General features: G+C 55.5%; 1 protein-coding gene across 4 annotated transcripts in view; it reads left to right on the top strand.

The window, feature by feature from the left end:
* The window catches only part of ABCC2 (ATP binding cassette subfamily C member 2), a 53,020-nt gene that overhangs the window by 25,543 nt on the left and 10,082 nt on the right, over window positions 1-17,395 (top strand). For 2 of the 4 annotated variants that reach the window (XM_039546446.1, XM_039546443.1), the window contains 15 exons: window positions 564-648; window positions 1,110-1,176; window positions 1,820-1,946; window positions 4,573-4,749; window positions 6,060-6,227; window positions 6,950-7,136; window positions 9,485-9,608; window positions 10,393-10,525; window positions 10,995-11,214; window positions 11,499-11,653; window positions 12,331-12,486; window positions 12,730-12,929; window positions 14,892-15,018; window positions 15,540-15,641; window positions 15,827-15,970. In XM_039546446.1, coding sequence (XP_039402380.1) covers window positions 564-648; window positions 1,110-1,176; window positions 1,820-1,946; window positions 4,573-4,749; window positions 6,060-6,227; window positions 6,950-7,136; window positions 9,485-9,608; window positions 10,393-10,525; window positions 10,995-11,214; window positions 11,499-11,653; window positions 12,331-12,486; window positions 12,730-12,929; window positions 14,892-15,018; window positions 15,540-15,641; window positions 15,827-15,970 — 2,172 coding nt within the window. The remainder of the gene's footprint in view (window positions 1-563; window positions 649-1,109; window positions 1,177-1,819; window positions 1,947-4,572; window positions 4,750-6,059; window positions 6,228-6,949; window positions 7,137-9,484; window positions 9,609-10,392; window positions 10,526-10,994; window positions 11,215-11,498; window positions 11,654-12,330; window positions 12,487-12,729; window positions 12,930-14,891; window positions 15,019-15,539; window positions 15,642-15,826; window positions 15,971-17,395) is intronic. The other 2 variants (XM_039546445.1, XM_039546444.1) reach the window with 2 other exon arrangements.

The following is a 17,395-nucleotide window of genomic DNA, read 5'->3' as shown; positions in this document are numbered from 1 at the left end:
GGCACTGCTCTGCAGTCACCTACAGTGGAGCATCCATAGCGACATCGCTCAAAGAAGGAGGAAAGGTTACTCCTCCTATGCAGTAATGGAGGTTCTGAGAGATGTGTCCCCCTACAGGTGCTCCACTACCTACCCTCCTTCCTCTCTGCTTCGGAGTTCAAACATAGACTCTGCAGCACAGCAGGAACTGAGGGTGGTTGGACCGCAGAGCGCTATATAGATGGTGTGAGACGGGGAGCAGCACATGTGCAGCCCAGTGGGCGCTACTATCGAAGATCTCCGATCCCAGGCACAGGAGGTGCTGCTGCACCTACAGGGGAGGGTCCATAAGGACACACATCTTGAAGACCCCTAGTTACTGCACAGGGGGAGTAACCTTCTCTTCTGGGTGCTGCATACACAGACATACGGTCCCTGCCTTATTGTTCAGTCTCTTGGGAAATACAGAACTGGGGAGCTGCCCCCAGGGTGTGAGGGTTGGGCAGGAAGATTCTGGAGCTCTCTACCCCACTCGGATGGATTTTGTGTCTCACCTGTGTGACATCCCCTTTTGCTTCCTACAGACCAGCGTGTCCACCGAGCGGCTGGAGCGGTACCTGGGGAGTGGCAACCTGGACCCCTCAGCCATACGACGTGACCCCAGTGTTGGTAAATAAACTGCCAGGACTCACAGCAGGGCCCTGGTGTGTCTCTGGTGGGCCTGCTGCCACATCATGGGTGTGCAGGGCCCTCAGATACAACTCCCCATCAGCACCACTGCATGTGGGGGGCACTTGGGCACAACCACCCCCCCACTCCCACCCCATGTGTGGGGCCCCCAAGCACAATCCCTCCTCCATTCCTACCCCATGTGTGGGGCCCTTAGATACACTGCATGTGGGGGGCACCTGGTTTGCAGGGTCCTGTGGTACAACAACCCTCCCCTCATGTGCAGGGCCCTTTGGGGAGAATTTCCCCCATCGGCCCAAATCCAGGATCCACTAGGCATGAGGAGGAGCCCCTGAGTGGGCTGGTGGCTCCTGGGAGCTGGACACACTGACTTTGGGGTTGGGCTGGGGAGGGAGCTGTCCCCCACCCAGTCTCTGACGCACTGCCCATTCTCTTGGCAGACTGCGCGATGCAGTTCTCCGAGGCCTCCTTTGCCTGGGAGCAGGGTGCCGAGCCTGTGATCAGAGAGTGAGTGTGCTGCGTCCGGGGCCTGGTGCTGTGCTGGGGGGCTCCCTTCTCTGTTATTGACCTGCCAGGCAATCGCCCTGTGCTGTCATGGGTGGAACACAGCCCCCAGTGGGGCCTGGGACTGCAGGGCACACATCCCCCAAAGCAGAGACACGGGCAGCTGGAAACACCTGCTTCGCTGGCATGTTCTCGCTGGCCACATGGTCTGGGCCCTTTCATGACGTTTCCAAACACGTGCAAGGCCCGGGTGGCAAGTCCAGGAGATGCAGGAGTCCGTGAAGGAGCCTGCGTTTAGCCTGGATAACGTAGGTGTTAGGGATGTAAAAGTTTAACCGGTTAACCAATAAGCTTGAGGCTTATAAGTTTCTGTTAACAATTAAACTCCGCCCAAGGATGCTGGGTGCACTGGGATGCTGGGCGCAGGGGCAGCAGCAGGGATCTCTGGGCACGGGGCGGCAGCGGGGCCCCGCCTAAAACATTGGGATGCTGCAGCAGCCCCTGCACCCCTAATTCCCCAGTTAAACGTTTAGCCATGTAACCGACAGAATTTCAGTTGGTTACATGGTTATTGTTTTTACACGTTATTTACATCCCTGGTAGCTGCTCAGCGCTGCTCTGAGTCCCAGCTCTCTCATCCTTCCAGGGTCACTTTGGATATCAAGCCTGGGCACCTGGTGGCTGTGGTTGGGGCTGTGGGCTCAGGGAAATCCTCACTGGTGTCAGCCGTGCTAGGAGAGATGGAAAACCTCAAGGGGCACATTAACATCCAGGTGAGAGGAGCTGCCCTGGGTGGAGGAGGCCCCATGAGCTGCCGTCAGATCCTGGGAGGCACTTAAGAGTGCCCACCCCAGGCAGAGATGTTAACAGCAATGCCAAGCCCCATCCCACCCCACCCCACCCAGCCAGGATCCAGGCCAGGTCGCCTCGGTCATGACTTGCAGATTTCCCTGGTATACCAGCTCTGGGACACCTTCTAGCTCTGCTGGTGCCCCTCAGCCCTGCCCCACAGCCCCGCTGCTCTTCCAGCCCTGGGTTCTCCGCATGCATATCTTTCCGATGCCACTCAATCCTGATCTGCAGCCCCCAACTACTCAAATCGTCCCTACCCGACTGCCAATACCCTTCAGTCCTCCCTCACACACTTCATGCTATTGCTGGCGTGGAAGCTCCAGACATCCACTGTCATGACCGATCACATGGCAGCTTGATGCCATGGACAAATATCCACCCAGCTCATGGAAGTAAGAGCAAAACCCTTGGTCTGTAGGGTGGAAAGGCTAGTTAGGGTCCTAGCCTAGTCCTGGGGAGATGCGGTGAACAACATTTACCCTGCAGCACGTTGAATGTCACAGGAATTATCCGCTCTGCCAAGCTGTCTGTTAAGAACCAGAGCACAAACCCCATACTGGTTGTGAGTTCTGTACTTACGTTTCAGGAAAGATGTGGACAAATGGGAGAAATCCCAGAGAAGAGCAACAAAAATGATGAAAGGTCTAGAAAACATGAGCTATGAGAAAAGATTGAAAAAAATGGGTTTGTTTAATCTGGAGAGGAGAAGCGAAGACTGAGAGGGGACATAACAGTTTTCAAGTACATAAAAGGTTGTTACATGGAGGAGGGAGAATTGTTCTCTTTAACCTCTGAGGACAGGACAAGAAGCAATGGGCTTAAATTGCAGCAAGAGAAGTTTAGGTTGGACATAAGGAAAAACATCCTGTCAGGGTGCTTAAGCCTTAGAATAAATTATATAGGGAGGTTGTGGAATCTCTGTCATTGGAGGTTTTTAAGAGCAGGTTGGACACACACCTGTCAGGGATGGTCTAGATAATACTTAGTCCGGCCGTGAGTGCAGGGGACAGGACTAGACACGGTCCCTTCCAGTTCTACGATTCTATTATTTCACCAGCCAAGTATCAAGTGTAAACTCCTCCGGCACTATAACAGCCTAACCAGGGAGTCTCAGACAGTCAGTCCCCTTGGATACTCTGATCTGTCTTGTCACCCAGGTAAACTTGCCTTTGTGATAGATGGTCTCTTACACCAAAAATCACAACAACATTCAGGTTACCCCCAGCCCCAAAGGACCAGTCACTTACCTCAGGTCAATTGCAGCTTAGAGCTAACACCAAAGACAACAATAATAATAATTGGAGATATACCTATCTCCTAGAACTGGAAGGGACCTCAAAAGGTCATTGAGTCTAGCCCCCTGCCTTCACTAGCAGGACCAAATACTGATTTTTGTCCCAGATCCCTAAGTCCCAGCCCCCTCAAGGATTGAACTCACAATGCTGCGTTAAGCAGGCCAATGCTCAAACCACTGAGCTATCCCTCCCCCACTTGTAGCTAATTCTGTAATACATTAACTAAAGATTATTAACTAAGAAAAATAAATGAGTGTTATTTACAGGGCTAAAGCAAATAAACAAACATGCAAATGGGTTCCAGTCTAAAGTTTCAAAAAGTAATAGAAGCTTCTAGAATAAGCAAGCTCAGTGTGTCCTTTAGGGCTCACCCAGGCAAAGCACCAGGGATCTTTGTTTATGCCCCGTAACCCTTGCCCTCAAAGTCCAAGCGATATAAAGGCTCCAGCTGCTTCTTTGGCAGGAATTTTTATCATCTTCCCCCAGAGCTCAAGCTGATGGAATGAGCCCCCTTTCTGGGAGTTGGGGGAGCAATTAACCAAGCTTTGTCCTCTGATGTTCCATGATGTCTCCTTTGTTTCAATGGGCTTTCTTGGGGGGCAGGGCCTAACCACTTCAGTAGGAAGCCAGCATCTTACATTCGTTAATCCTTCGTTCCTGGTTCGCAAGGTAGACAGTTACAGAGGATTACAAAGTAAATGCTCAATATAACCTCATAATGTGGGGTACAGATGTTGTAAGTGAGATTACTACATGCAGTTCCTACCAGCATTTCATAATGTCTGACCACATGCTCATACGCTTAATCTTTATTTGAACAATGCCGACACAGAGCTGAGCCAGGCTGGTTTCCAGCAATGTATTGGTCAGTGTTCAGTTGAGGCCTAGAGGCCTTGGCATGAGCTGGCACCTGGTCTGCCAGTGTCACAACCTCATCTTGGCTTTGTCTAGTTCCTTGTACAGAGCCTTGTGGGGGTGGGATAGCTCAGTGGTTTGAGCATTGGTCTGCTAAACCAAGGGTTGTAAGTTCAATCCTTGAGGGGGCCACTTAAGGTTCTGGGGCAAAAATCAGTACTTGGTCCTGCTAGTGAATGCAGGGGGCTGGACTTAATGACCTTTTTGAGGTCCCTTCCAGTTCTAAGATATTGATGTGACTGCTCCCACCCCGGGCCCATCTCCCCCAGCCCCTAGTCCAGGGCCCAAGTCCTGCGCTGACTGCATGAGGCAGCTGTGATTGGGCTCTTCCCTCCAGGGCTCTGTGGCCTACGTTCCCCAGCAGGCCTGGATACAGAACGCCACGCTGAAGGACAACATTCTCTTTGGGTCGGAACTGGATGAGGCTAGGTACCAGCGGGTTGTGGAGGCCTGTGCTCTCCTTCCAGACCTGAAGCTGCTCCCTGGAGGTGACCTCACGGAGATTGGAGAGAAGGTGATGGCACTGGCCATGTCGGGGAAGGAAGTGTGATGGGAGGGGAAGGCTGGGAGGAGGTGTCCTGGGGAGGAGGTGGGGGATAGGAGAGGGGGAGTTGTCTGGGGGTGGCTCAGAGAGGGTGGAGGGTGTTGTGAGTGTATGAAGCTCGAGGGTCGTGTGGTAGCAGGAATGGGTGGCTCATGGGTGTATGAGGAAGGTAGAAGAGGAGGAAGATGTATGCGGAGTTGGGGAGGTGCATGGGCATCCGAGGCTGAGGAGGAATCTTTGGTGGTAGAAGCAGCAGCCCCGGGGTGTGTATTTGGGAGGCAATGATGGCAGACACTTGGGGAGTATCTGGAGCTCGAGGGGGTGGCAGAGAATGTGTGGCGCTCGGGGTGGGGGCTGTCTGGAGCTCGTGGGGATGGGGGTTCAGAGAGCATATGGGGCACAGGGAGGCTGTCTGGAGCACGGGGTGGGATAGGGGGCTGGGGTGCAGAGAATACGGTGCTCAGGCTCTGTCTGGAGCATGGGGTGAGTGGGGGTGGCAGAGAGCGTGAGATGCTTGGAGGGGGCTGTCTGGAGCCTGTGGGGGTGCAGAGGACATCAGAGCATGTGGTGCTCAGGGTCAGTCTGGAGCCTGTGGGGTTGGGGGGGGGGGGCAGTGAGTATGTGCGGCTGGGGGGGCTGTCTGGAGAACATGTGGGTAGGGGAGGGTGGGGGTGCAGAGGGCGTAGGAGCATGTGGTGCACAGGGTCTGTCTGGAGAACACGGGGCTGGGTGGGGGTGCAGAGGGCGTGTGAGGCTGGGGGGACTGTCTGGAGAACATGGGGCTGGGTGGGGGTGCAGAGGGCGTAGGAGCGTGTGGGGGTGCAGAGGGCGTGTGAGGCTGGGGGGCTGTCTGGAGAACATGGGGCTGGGTGGGGTGCAGAGGCGAGGAGCGTGTGGGGGTAGGGTGGGGTGCAGAGGCGTAGGAGCGTGTGGGGTAGGGTGGGGTGCAGAGGGCGTGTGAGGCTGGGGGCTGTCTGGAGAACATGGGGCTGGGTGGGGTGCAGAGGGCGTAGGAGCGGGTAGGGGTAGGGTGGGGGTGCAGAGGGCGTAGGAGCGTGTGGGGGTAGGGTGGGGGTGCAGAGGGCGTGTGAGGCTGGGGGGGCTGTCTGGAGAACATGTGGGTAGGGGAGGGTGGGGGTGCAGAGGGCATAGGAGCATGTGGTGCTCAGGGTCTGTCTGGAGAACACGGGGCTGGGTGGGGGGGACTGAGCTCCCCTCAGTCAGCACACTGGGGTGCAGGGAGAGCCCCAGGACTTACGGTCGGGTGCTTTCCCCACCAGGGCATTAACCTGAGTGGTGGCCAGAAGCAGCGGGTCAGCCTGGCTCGGGCTGTGTACAGCGATGCAGATATCTACCTGCTGGACGACCCCCTGTCGGCCGTGGACGCGCACGTGGGAAAGCAGCTCTTCGAACAGGTGCTGGGGCCGGACGGGCTGCTGCAGGGCAAGGTGAGAACAGCCCCGAGCTGATCGGGACAGGGAGCAGTCCCCCCTCAGGAGATGCCCCCCATCAACCCTCGTCTGGGGCACTTCTGGTCTGGCCCCCTCTGTGGCCAGGGAAGCCTCTTAGTGGCTTGAACGAGGGGCTGGCTGGGTGGGCAGTTCTGTGCAGTTGGCGACAGGAACCCCTCCAGGCTGTCCACTGGGGATGTGAGTGGAGGAGGGGTGCCCTGTGCATCCCCAGCCAGCGGTGAGGGTAGATGACAGAGTGCCCCGCAGGTCCCCAGCCAGGGGTGGGGGAGGGCAAGGGGACCCTGTGCATCCCCAGGTGGGGCTGAAGGGGCATGATGGGGAGCCTGGTGGGTCCCCCCAGCCGCGGGCAGGAGTGGGTGAGGGGGAGCCCGGGAGGTTCCCAGTCAGGGGTGGGAGTGGGCGAGGGGGAGCCCTGCGGGTCTCTAGCCGGGGGCGGGAGTGGTCGAGGGGAGACCCTGCGGGTCCCCGGCCAGGGGCGGGGGTGGGCAAGGGGAGACCCTGCGGGTCCCCGGCCAGGGGCAGGGGTGGGCAAGAGGAGACCCTGCGGGTCCCCGGCCAGGGGCAGGGGTGGGTGAGGCGGAGCCCTATGGGTCCCCAGCCGGAGGTGGGGGTGGCATGTGTTTCCAGCCAGGGGCATGGGGTGGGGGGAGTCCTGTAGCTGCTGTGCCCTGTAACCTCTGTGCCATTCTTCGTTGCAGACGCGGATCCTGGTGACGCACAGTGTCAGTTTCCTGCCAAGGACGGATGAGATTGTGGTGCTGGTGGCCGGTGCCGTGTCTGAGCAGGGCTCCTACAGCACCTTGCTGGCTAACGGGGGGGCCTTTGCTCAGCTCCTGAGCACGTATGGAAGCCAGGAGGGCAGCACCCCCGAGGGGGAGGCCACAGGTATGTGGGCAGGTGCTGAGCCCAGGGTCAGCTTTGTTCAGGTGCCCTTCATAGAGTGCCCATGGATCCTGTTTTGTGCTACATATGCCCAGAGCGCCCCAGTGTTGGGGGGAGGGAAGGAGACAGCCCTAACTCATAAGAACATAAGAAAGGCCGTACCGGGTCAGACCAAAGGTCCATCTAGCCCAGTATCTGTCTACCGACAGTGGCCAATGCCAGGTGCCCCAGGGGGAGTGAACCTAACAGGCAATGATCAAGTGATCTCTCTCCTGCCATCCATCTCCATCCTCTGCCGAACAGAGGCTAGGGACACCATTCTTACCCATCCTGGCTAACAGCCATTTATGGACTTAGCCACCATGAATTTATCCAGTCCCCTTTTAAACATTGTTATAGTCCTAGCCTTCACAACCTCCTCAGGTAAGGAGTTCCACAAGTTGACTGTGCGCTGCGTGAAGAAGAACTTCCTTTTATTTGTTTTAAACCTGCTGCCTATTAATTTCATTTGGTGACCCCTAATTCTTGTATTATGGGAATAAGTAAATAACTTTTCCTTATCCACTTTCTCAACATCACTCATGATTTTATATACCTCTATCATGTCCCCCCTTAGTCTTCTCTTTTCCAAACTGAAGAGTCCTAGCCTCTTTAATCTTTCCTCATATGGGACCCTCTCTAAACCCCTAATCATTTTAGTTGCTCTTTTCTGAACCTTTTCTAGTGCTAGAATATCTTTTTTGAGGTGAGGAGACCACATCTGTACACAGTATTCGAGATGTGGGCGTACCATGGATTTATATAAAGGCAATAATATATTCTCAGTCTTATTCTCTATCCTCTTTTTAATGATTCCTAACATCCTGTTTGCTTTTTTGACCACCTCTGCACACTGCACGGACATCTTCAGAGAACTATCCACGATGACGTCAAGATCTTTTTCCTGACTCGTTGTAGCTAAATTAGCCCCCATCATATTGTATGTATAGTTGGGGTTATTTTTTCCAATGTGCATTACTTTACATTTATCCACATTAAATTTCACCCACCTGGGGTTTGCCTCTGTTAATGAGGGTAACACTAATACAAAGAGAGCCTCGGCCTACGCTGTCTCCGGAGCTTGGGTCTGTCTCTGCAGGGCCCTTCTGTTTCTGCCCCTTTCCCTCTGCCTCAGGGGGCCACTCCAACCCTGCCTCCTCCTGAACTGGAGCCATGTGACTCGGCTAGTCTTGCCTCAGTATGAGTCAGCAGGAAGATTGATGTGGCTATGCAGGAACCGCGCCCAAACCCCTGCTGTGAACCTTCCCACCCACCATGGTTCCCAGAGCGTGGTCTCTTCTCCTTCCCTGCTGAGCTTGGCTGGAGCTCGATCCCCAGAGTCCAGCGCTGCAGCTGGGAGACGCGCTCAGCTTGCTACTTGGGCGTTCCCCTTTCTGTGGCTGGGAGCGAACCCAGCAACCCACCTAAGCACACTGTGCAGTCCTGCAAAGCCAGAAAAGGCCTGTGGTCTCCCCAAGACAGGCCCTGGCAAGGACTGGGACAATTCCACCTAGAGAACGCTGCACCCTTACTCCTAGGGACTCCAGCTCAGAGCAGGGGTCTGTGCATCCAGTACCCCATCTCCAGCAGGGGCCACCAGCACCAGCTGCTTCAGGGGAGAGAGCTAGGAACCTGTCAGAGGACAGCGAGAGTGATCAGCAGACAGTGGTCCCTCCTCAGGGGCTGGGGTTTGCATCACTGGAGGTGGGGATTCCCCGCGCCCTGGATATTCCACTCCACACTTTTTGGTCTGAGTCTGTTCTAGTCCGACACATTGTTTGATATAGTCCTTTGAGCCCCCAGGACTTACATCTCCCCACTCCAGAGGTTACATACATCCAGCCCACAATAACACACAAACCATTTAATACAATGGACCCCGAGGATACTTGAGCATAATTTAATAAGGGCTCCTGAAGATATTGCAGGAAATTGCCATCTCGGTCACAGCAGCAGCAGCTCTTGGCTGCTGTGCAGAAGGACGCAGCACAGGCGTGGCTCTACGGCAGGGGTTCTCAAACTGGGGGTTGTGACCCCTCAGGGGCTCACAAGGTTATTACATGGGGGTCACAAGCTGTCAGCCTCCACCCCAAACCCTGCTTTGCCTCCAGCATTTATAATAGTGTTAAATATATAAAAAAGTGTTTTCAGTTTGTAAAGGGGGTCACGTGCAGAGGCTTGCTGTGTGAAAGGGGTCACCAATGCAGAAGTTTGAGAACCACTGCTCTACGGAGCCGTGTGCTGCTCTCTGTTCAATGCCTAACACCACGTCCAGTCCGGGAGCCTCCTAACTCCTGTGTCTGCTGCTTCAGCTGGAGCTGCAGAGGAGCAAGACGGTGGGGTCCCTGAGACTAGCACGGAGGACATGCCAGCTGACATAGTGACCATGACCCTGAAAAGAGAAGCCAGCATCCAGCAGAGAGTATTCAGCCGCAGGTAGGAACCTGTCCCCAGTCATCAGATCTCATCCCGAGCCTCTCCCTTTCCTTCCCTCTCCCTGCTTCCTATACAGGCATCTCCCCATGCCCTGGGCCTCTTCTTAGCTTCCTGGGATGGAGGGGCCCTGTGTGAGGCTTCACTTCTTGGGGAACCTGAGGGAAACGTCTGAGAGCCCTGGTCTCTGGGGCCTCCCTGGCCTGCATGGCATGCGGGGCCCTCTGCTTTGCTCAGCTGCTGATCCGGAGAGGGCCTGGCATGGTTCTGCTCTGCGGCCCAGGCTGGGCGAGTTCCTGTCTGCAGGGTTTCTCCAGCTGTCTTCCCCCACACTCTCCTGTTGAAGCTGCCCCCCAACCCCACCCCTCCCTGCTCCGCCACAATGCACTGGGCAGGATCGCACAGCTGAGTAGCTTCCCCTCTAGTATGACTGGTGACTCATACTTACCCAGCGGTTTCTGCATGTCACACATCCAGCCCTCGGGCGTCTCCCGATGGCTGTCAGCACCTGTCTGGGGCTCGCTGGCTGGGTGAAGGTGTGTCCGGAGCGGGAGGCTGGGCTCGTTTAGCTGGAGAGGGTGGGAACAACGCTGGACTTGGAGGAATTTCCAAAGGGTCCAGTTGAAATGTTTCTCTCGCCAAAGTCAGTGAGTCCCATGGCTGGTCCCTGGCAGATCCCGGTGCAGCCAGCATGCTGGAGCAGGAGGCTCAGTGCAGGGCGAGGCGGGTGGGGTGCCAGGGTGGCTCCAAGCCCCATTGCTAATGATGAGCAATCGCCCTATTGCAGCCTCAGCACCCGCAGCACCAAGTCCCTGCGAAAGGCCCTGCAAGCGGGTGAGGTGGGGCCCAAGGACAAGCAGCCTGCCGAGGAGGTGACAGGACAGAGGCTGATTGAGAAGGAGGCCATGGAAACGGGGAAGGTGAGAGAAGGGATCCCATGGCTTGGGGGCGGGGGCACCGTGAAATCCCACCGCACGGCTCGCTGCTTTACAACCACAATAGTTGCTTGAGAAAACTGACCCTCAGCTTGGCTGACCTCCATTGCATCACTCCCGGCCTCTGCATGAAGAGGGATGCGTGGAGGGGTGCTGCCGGGATGTGTTTGGAGGGTGGGCTGCCGGTTATGGGAAGGCAGGGTGGGCGGGCAGTGCTGGGGAGGGCAGAGTTGGGGTGATGCTGTGTGGGGAGGGCGTGGGGGGCTGTGTGGTGCTGTGTGGGGAGGGCATGGGGGACTGGGCAGTGCTGTGGTGGGGCTGGGCGGTGCTGTGAGGGGGTTGAGTGCTGCTGTGTGAGGAGGGCAGAGGTGTGACCTGCAGGCGTAGCTGCGTCAGGGGTGCGTGCGGCGGCTGGACTCCGTGGGATGCTGCAACAGGCTGTGCTGCTTTGCAGGTGAAGTTCTCCCTGTACCTGCGGTACCTGCGCGCCGTGGGCTGGGGATTCTCTGCCTGGGTTTTCATCACCTACGTTGCACAATATGCCGCCTTCGTGGGGTCCAACCTGTGGCTCAGTGACTGGACCGACGACTCGCTGCGGTACTGGAACCAGACCTACCCAACCTCTCAGCGGGACATGCGGATCGGGGTCTTCGGGGCGCTGGGCACGGCGCAGTGTAAGTCTGGGGACCCCCCCAATTTAAATGGGATGTTGTGAGCTGGGGGCACTTGGGCTGGAGAGCCCAGGAAGGGTTGCTGAGGCCCCAGGGTTGCCAGGGCCCAAGATTTCCCCCAGTGCGCTGGATGGGGTTGCCAAGATTTCCCTGGGAGCTGGGAGCAGGCAGCTGGGGGCTGAGGCCTCCCTGGCAGCCCAGCACCCGATGTCTCCCTGTGTGCCGGGCGGGTGTCAGGCCCAGGGTCCCGTGAGCCTGACCCTAACTGGCACATGCATGCGTTCTAGCTGCCTTCCTGCTGGCCGGAGCCCTCCTGGCTACCCGAGGTGCCATCCGGGCCTCCCGCATCCTGCACCAGCAGCTGCTCAGCAATATCCTGCGAGTGCCCATGAGCTTCTTCGACACGACCCCCACGGGTCGCATCGTCAACAGATTCGCCAAGGTGAGAGCTCGTGCCGGGGGGGACCCTGTGCCCTGTTGCCCTGGCGGGACCAGGGCTAGGGGTGGCGGCAGAGAAAGGGACGTTCCTACGAGCGTTTCACAGGCACATTTCTTGCTACAACGCCAGTAGCTTTATCCTAGGAACCCTCACCCGGCGCAATTCCTGTGCTGGTGGAGACGTGACTCCTTCCCCAACAGCCCCACTGTGTTGTCAGTAGCCTCACGTGGCAGCATTTGGTCAGGTCTCAGCAGCGCTTTGTGAGGTGAACAAGGTGGGACCAAACTAGGAACCTGACTGGCCTCTAATCATGCAGAGCTAGAGAAGGAGTGGAGTCTAATGGTTAGAGCTGGGGGGCACAGAGAGCCAGGACACCTGGGTTCTAGTCTCAGATCTGGGAGGACGTGGGGTCTAATGGTTAGAATATGGGGAGCTGGAAATCAAGGCCCTGCGTTCATTTTCCCAGCTGTGCCATTGATTCACGACATACCCCATGAGGCAAGTCCCTTCCCCTCTGTGTCAGTCTCCCTGTCTGGACAGTAGGAGCATGCTGAGCCCCACGGCTGGAAGGCAGTGGTATCAGAGCTTCCCTTAGCATGTGCAGGGCTCTCTGGCCTCCTCCTGTCTCGCAGGGCCTGGCCTCACTGCCTGCATCTCCCCTCTTCTCCATCTGTTCCCAGGACATCTTTACCGTGGATGAGACCATCCCCATGTCCTTCCGTAGCTGGCTGACCTGCTTTCTGGGCATCAGCAGCACCCTGCTTATGATCTGCCTGGCCACCCCCTACTTCGCTCTCATCATCATTCCCTTGGGCATCTTCTATTTCTTCCTGCTGGTGAGTGGTTCTGGCACTTTCAGCGTGCTTCACCGCCACCTGCCTTTGCCTCTGCGCAATGGGCAGGGCAGAGCTCAGCCTCTCTCCTTCCTTGGGCATTCCCAGAGCTGTGACAGCTGGGGCCGTCTGCCCAGCATGTGTCACTGCAGTCACACCTAGCAGAACTGAGGTCTCTGCTACCTGCCATGGGTGGGAAGGTCCTGGGTGCACACGGCAGTAATGGAGCTGCTTCTCTGGTCCCAGCGCTACTATGTCTCCACATCCCGCCAGCTGAGACGTCTAGATTCCATCACCAGGTCTCCCATCTATTCCCACTTCGGTGAGACAGTGTCAGGCCTGTCTGTGATCAGGGCCTATGGACACCAGGAGCGGTTTCTGCAGCACAACGACCGGATCATGGACATGAACCAGAAAAGTGTTTACTCCTGGATTGTCTCGAATAGGTGAGATTACTCCACCCGCAAAGGGACAGGCCAACAGGACCTGCACTCATCATGTGGCTTGGCTGGGTACAACTAGCTACAGTAAATCAGTGGACGTGATTTCGATGGCTATGGGGGGAAGAGGGGGATTACTAGGAGCTGGGGCTCCCCTGACCTTTGGCTTATCTGAAGAGCCTCATTCCGCCTCTGGATGTTCTGGGTGGGTCTTGGCTGGCTGCACTGGGTACTTGGGCAGAAATTGAAGTTTATTTAACAGAGCTTGAGGTAAAGATTCAAATCAAAGCAAGTCTAAAGATTTGGAAAGATAAGGTTACAAGTAAAAGAAAAACATAACACTCAATCTATAGCCTAGACTTATTCACAAGTTACTTTTCTGTCTAATAAGGTATTTCGCACCCAAAGGTTGGTTCTTGCAGCACTTGGCCAGTCCAAAAAGCTGGGGTCCACTTTTTTTTTTTTTTTTGTACTACAAAATTCTTTATTAGTGAGTATAGTATAAAAACATTCCCCAAATACATTATTCAAAGATGAATGACACCACTTTTCATGAACTAGGCCGACAGAGTCTCTTCTCCTGTCATGGCTAAGCACATGGGCCACTCCTCCTCTTTTACAAACATAGCCTATTGTCTGTGAGCCCATGGCCCCTCTTCCCACAACTCTCTTGGAGTTTGTTTGTCATTGTAAATCTCCAGCCTGCATCTATTCCAGACAGTAAATAAACACCTGCTGTCTCCCTGGGCCTCCATTGTTCTCATGTGGATTTGGTGGGCTCTCAGACGCCTTCTCCTCAAGTGGTAGTTTTCACTCCCAGCAGATGTGGAACACAATATCCTACATTACATGGCTCTAAAATTGTTTTCCATAAAACATCTCCCAATAACTAGGACAATCAGCTAGACCTTCGCTTTCGGCAGAGACCACGCACAGCCCCTTTCAATGTAATGTTGAGGAAATGGTCAGGCGCAGATGTAATATCCCTGCCGGCACATACCTGGGCGTGAGGTGACTGTGGGAGTCAGGGATTGCCAGGAGAGACGCTAGCTAGGACTAGCTCCACCCAGATCAGACTGATGTGGGGCTGGTAGCCTGGGGGACGTAACCAGATGACATGGCGAGACTGATCTCTCACCCTTGACTGAGTGGGTGTCGCCCTCCCCTTCTGTGATGTGCCTGCAGCTGTGCCCCCTTTTATTTGTTGTATGTATAAATACAAGGGAAGCTGAATGGCATGACACAAGGGCTTTCCAGGGAATAACTAGGGTAATACCCAGGCGTGATGGGCTTGGGGAGAATTTAGGATGTAACAAGGAGATGGGGATGGTGAGAGGGAAATGTTTAAAATGAGGCACAGCCAACTGCCTGGCAGGGGCAGCTTAGTGTGAGTTGGGTGATTACTGGGAAAGAATATTGCTGGTCAGACAGTTGTTTGTCAGTTGGGTTTGATTAGGGTGCTTGCTTGCAGATGAGGTAGGGTGTGACAGGGTGGATTAGTAGGCACTATCGAGACCACAGGTAGGAGATTAAGAGCAGCAGTTCTGTGTGAGAAATAGGTGCCTGGGGGGGATATTTATGGTGAGGCCCTGGGAGGAGGATTATGACAGACGTTCACTGCACTGTTGGGTGCTGTGAGCAGATGAGGGTGGCGCTGGGCACCTGCTGGGTGTTTGGCCAGGAACGGAGGATTATGACGGACGTTCACTGCGCTGTTGGGTGCTGTGAGCGGATGGGGTGGCGCTGGGCACCTGCTGGGTGTTTGGCCAGGAACGGAGGATTATGACGGACGTTCACTGCGCTGTTGGGTGCTGTGAGCGGATGGGGTGGCGCTGGGCACCTGCTGGGTGTTTTGGGTGGCCAGGAATGGCGCTGATAGTGCTCACTGTAAGTGCCCCACCATGCGAGCGTAGATGCAGGCAGGCTCCTCTCTCCCACGCCTCACCGCCAACGCTCTCCCTGATGCAGGTGGCTGGCCGTCCGCCTGGAGTTTGTGGGGAACCTGGTGGTTTTCTCTGCGGCTCTCCTGGCCGTGATTACGAGGGACAATCTGGGGAGTGGCATCGTCGGGCTCTCCATCTCCTCAGCACTCAACGTGAGTCCAGCCGCTCAGGGGAACGAGGCCTCTCTGCTCTGCGGGGGCCTGCTGACATCCAGGGGGCAGGGCTGCTCCACGCGGCAGAGCTTTGGTGGCTGGTTCCTGCCTTCAGCTGGAAAGTGCTGCTGCACATTCGGCTATCAAAGGGGCTCTCCTCCTGGGGGCTGCCAGCTGGGAGGGGGACACTGCTGCGGGGTGCTGGGATGGATGGAGCCAAGAAAGAGATGTTCCCATAGTGAGGGGGGAGGCGCGTGCTGGTCCAGGAGAGGGGTACTCCCTCTGTGGGGCCTGGGCCAGGATGGGGCTGGGAAGGGGACTGTCCCATTGGGAGGTGGGGACAGGGCAGGGGCATTGCTGCTGGATGTGATGGGGTGGAGCGAGGTTCAGGGTGCTGCTGCTTGGTGTGTTACAGCAGGATGGGGTCAGGATGCAGAAGCTCCTGCTAGGGGCACTGGGCCCCAGGAAGGTGGGAGGGTTTGGGTGTTCCAGGATCAGGACCGCTGGTCTCTGCTGTGCAGATAACCCAGACGCTGAACTGGCTGGTGCGGATGACATCTGAGCTGGAAACCAACATTGTGGCGGTGGAGCGAGTGCATGAGTACACAGAGGTGGAGAATGAGGTGAGACCAGGTGATGGGAAGGTGACTGGGAGATAGAGCGGGACATGGTGCAGGGAGCAGTGAGAACTGGGCGCCTCTGCTTCTCTGTATATCTCACTTCATTTGCATGTTGCTACCCAGAGTGCTTTGCACCATAGTTCCCCAGTTATCAGACATCCTTTTAACACTCCTCCCCACATCCCCAGGCTCACTGGGTGACAGAGCAGCGACCACCCCCCGGCTGGCCTAGCAAAGGCGAGATCCAGATTACTGACTACCAGGTCCGGTACCGACCTGGGCTGGAGCTGGTTCTTCATGGGCTCACTTGTGATATTGGGAGCACTGAAAAGGTGAGGAGCCTCCCCGACAGACCCCTCTGGTTCTTTGCTGTCAGCTGCTGATGAGAGGTGGGAGGAGTGAGGGGGTGTGACGACCCTCAGAGGTTTGATTCCAGGACTGAAACCCTCATTGATTCAGATCAGAGCCAGAAGATAGTTTATTTTGGAGTGAGTCCTGGAGTTTGAGGCCAGAAGGGAGCACCAGATCATCTCATCTGACCCTCTGTGTATCACAGGCCACCAGCCCCACTCAGCACCCACCACAAAGCAGCAACCAAAACTAGACCAAACTCTAACAGCTCTCAGGAGACTTGATCATGTGCCGCAGCAGAGGAGAGGAGACACTTCGTGGCACTAGTGCCGGAGGCTCCTCCAGTGGCAGGGATTTGAGTGAGATGTACCAAGATCATCCTGGCAAGTGACCCACATGCTGCAGAGGAAGGTGAAAAACACCCAAGGTCACTGCCCATCTGACCAGGGGAAATTCCTTCCCAATCCCACATATTGTGACCAGTTAGACCCTTAGCATGGGAGCTAGAACCAGCCAGTCCAGCACGTGAACGAGTGAATGCTTGGTGCCACCTCAGAACCCTCTCCCCTCACATCCAGTGTCTCATCTCCAGCTATTGCCATCCCTGATGGTTCAGAACAAGGAGACACCCCCTCCCACAGACCAAAACCCACAGAATACATTGAGGGAAAGGAAACATTCCTTCCTGACCCTTCCAGGTGACTGAATGAAGCCCTGAAGCATGAGCTTTAGAAACATGAGACATAAATTGAAAGGGACCCCCCCAGGGCTTCCAAGCCCTGCTCCCCACCATAAGAACATAAGAATGGCCATACTGGTTCAGACCAGTGGCCCATCTAGCCCAGTATCCTGTCTTCTGACAGTGGTCGGTGCCACATGCTTCAAAGGGATGACCAATCCTAGTCTTTTTAATCTCTTCTCATATGGAAGCTGTTCCATGCCCTGATCCTTTTTGTTACTGTTTTCTGAACCTTTTCCAATTCCAATATATCTTTTTTGAGATGGGGGTGACCACATCCGCATGCAGTATTCAAGATGTGAGCGTACCATGGATTTATATAGAGGCAATATGACATTAGCCATCCCTTTCTTAATTGGGATAATAGGTTTTTGACTGCTGCTGGACGCTCCACAATGACTCCAAGATCTCTTTCTCGAGTAGTAACAGCTAACTTAGCCCCCATCATGTTGTAAGTATAGTGGGGATTATGTTTTCCAATGTGCATTACTTTGCACTTATCCACATTTGTTGCTCAGTCACCCAGTTTTGTGAGATCCCTTTTTACTTCTTCACAACAACCATGACAAGCAACCCTGTCATACAATCACGCTCCTAAATGTGCCCAGTTCTTTCTCAAAACTAATTCAGTTGTTTGCCCCCATAACTCCTGTTTGAAGTTTATTCC

The sequence above is a fragment of the Mauremys reevesii genome, linkage group 7, assembly GCF_016161935.1.
Source record: "Mauremys reevesii isolate NIE-2019 linkage group 7, ASM1616193v1, whole genome shotgun sequence".
Lineage (NCBI taxonomy): Eukaryota > Metazoa > Chordata > Testudines > Geoemydidae > Mauremys > Mauremys reevesii.
Note: the sequence above shows the minus strand (reverse complement) of the source record. Positions and strands in the feature narration are given on the sequence as shown.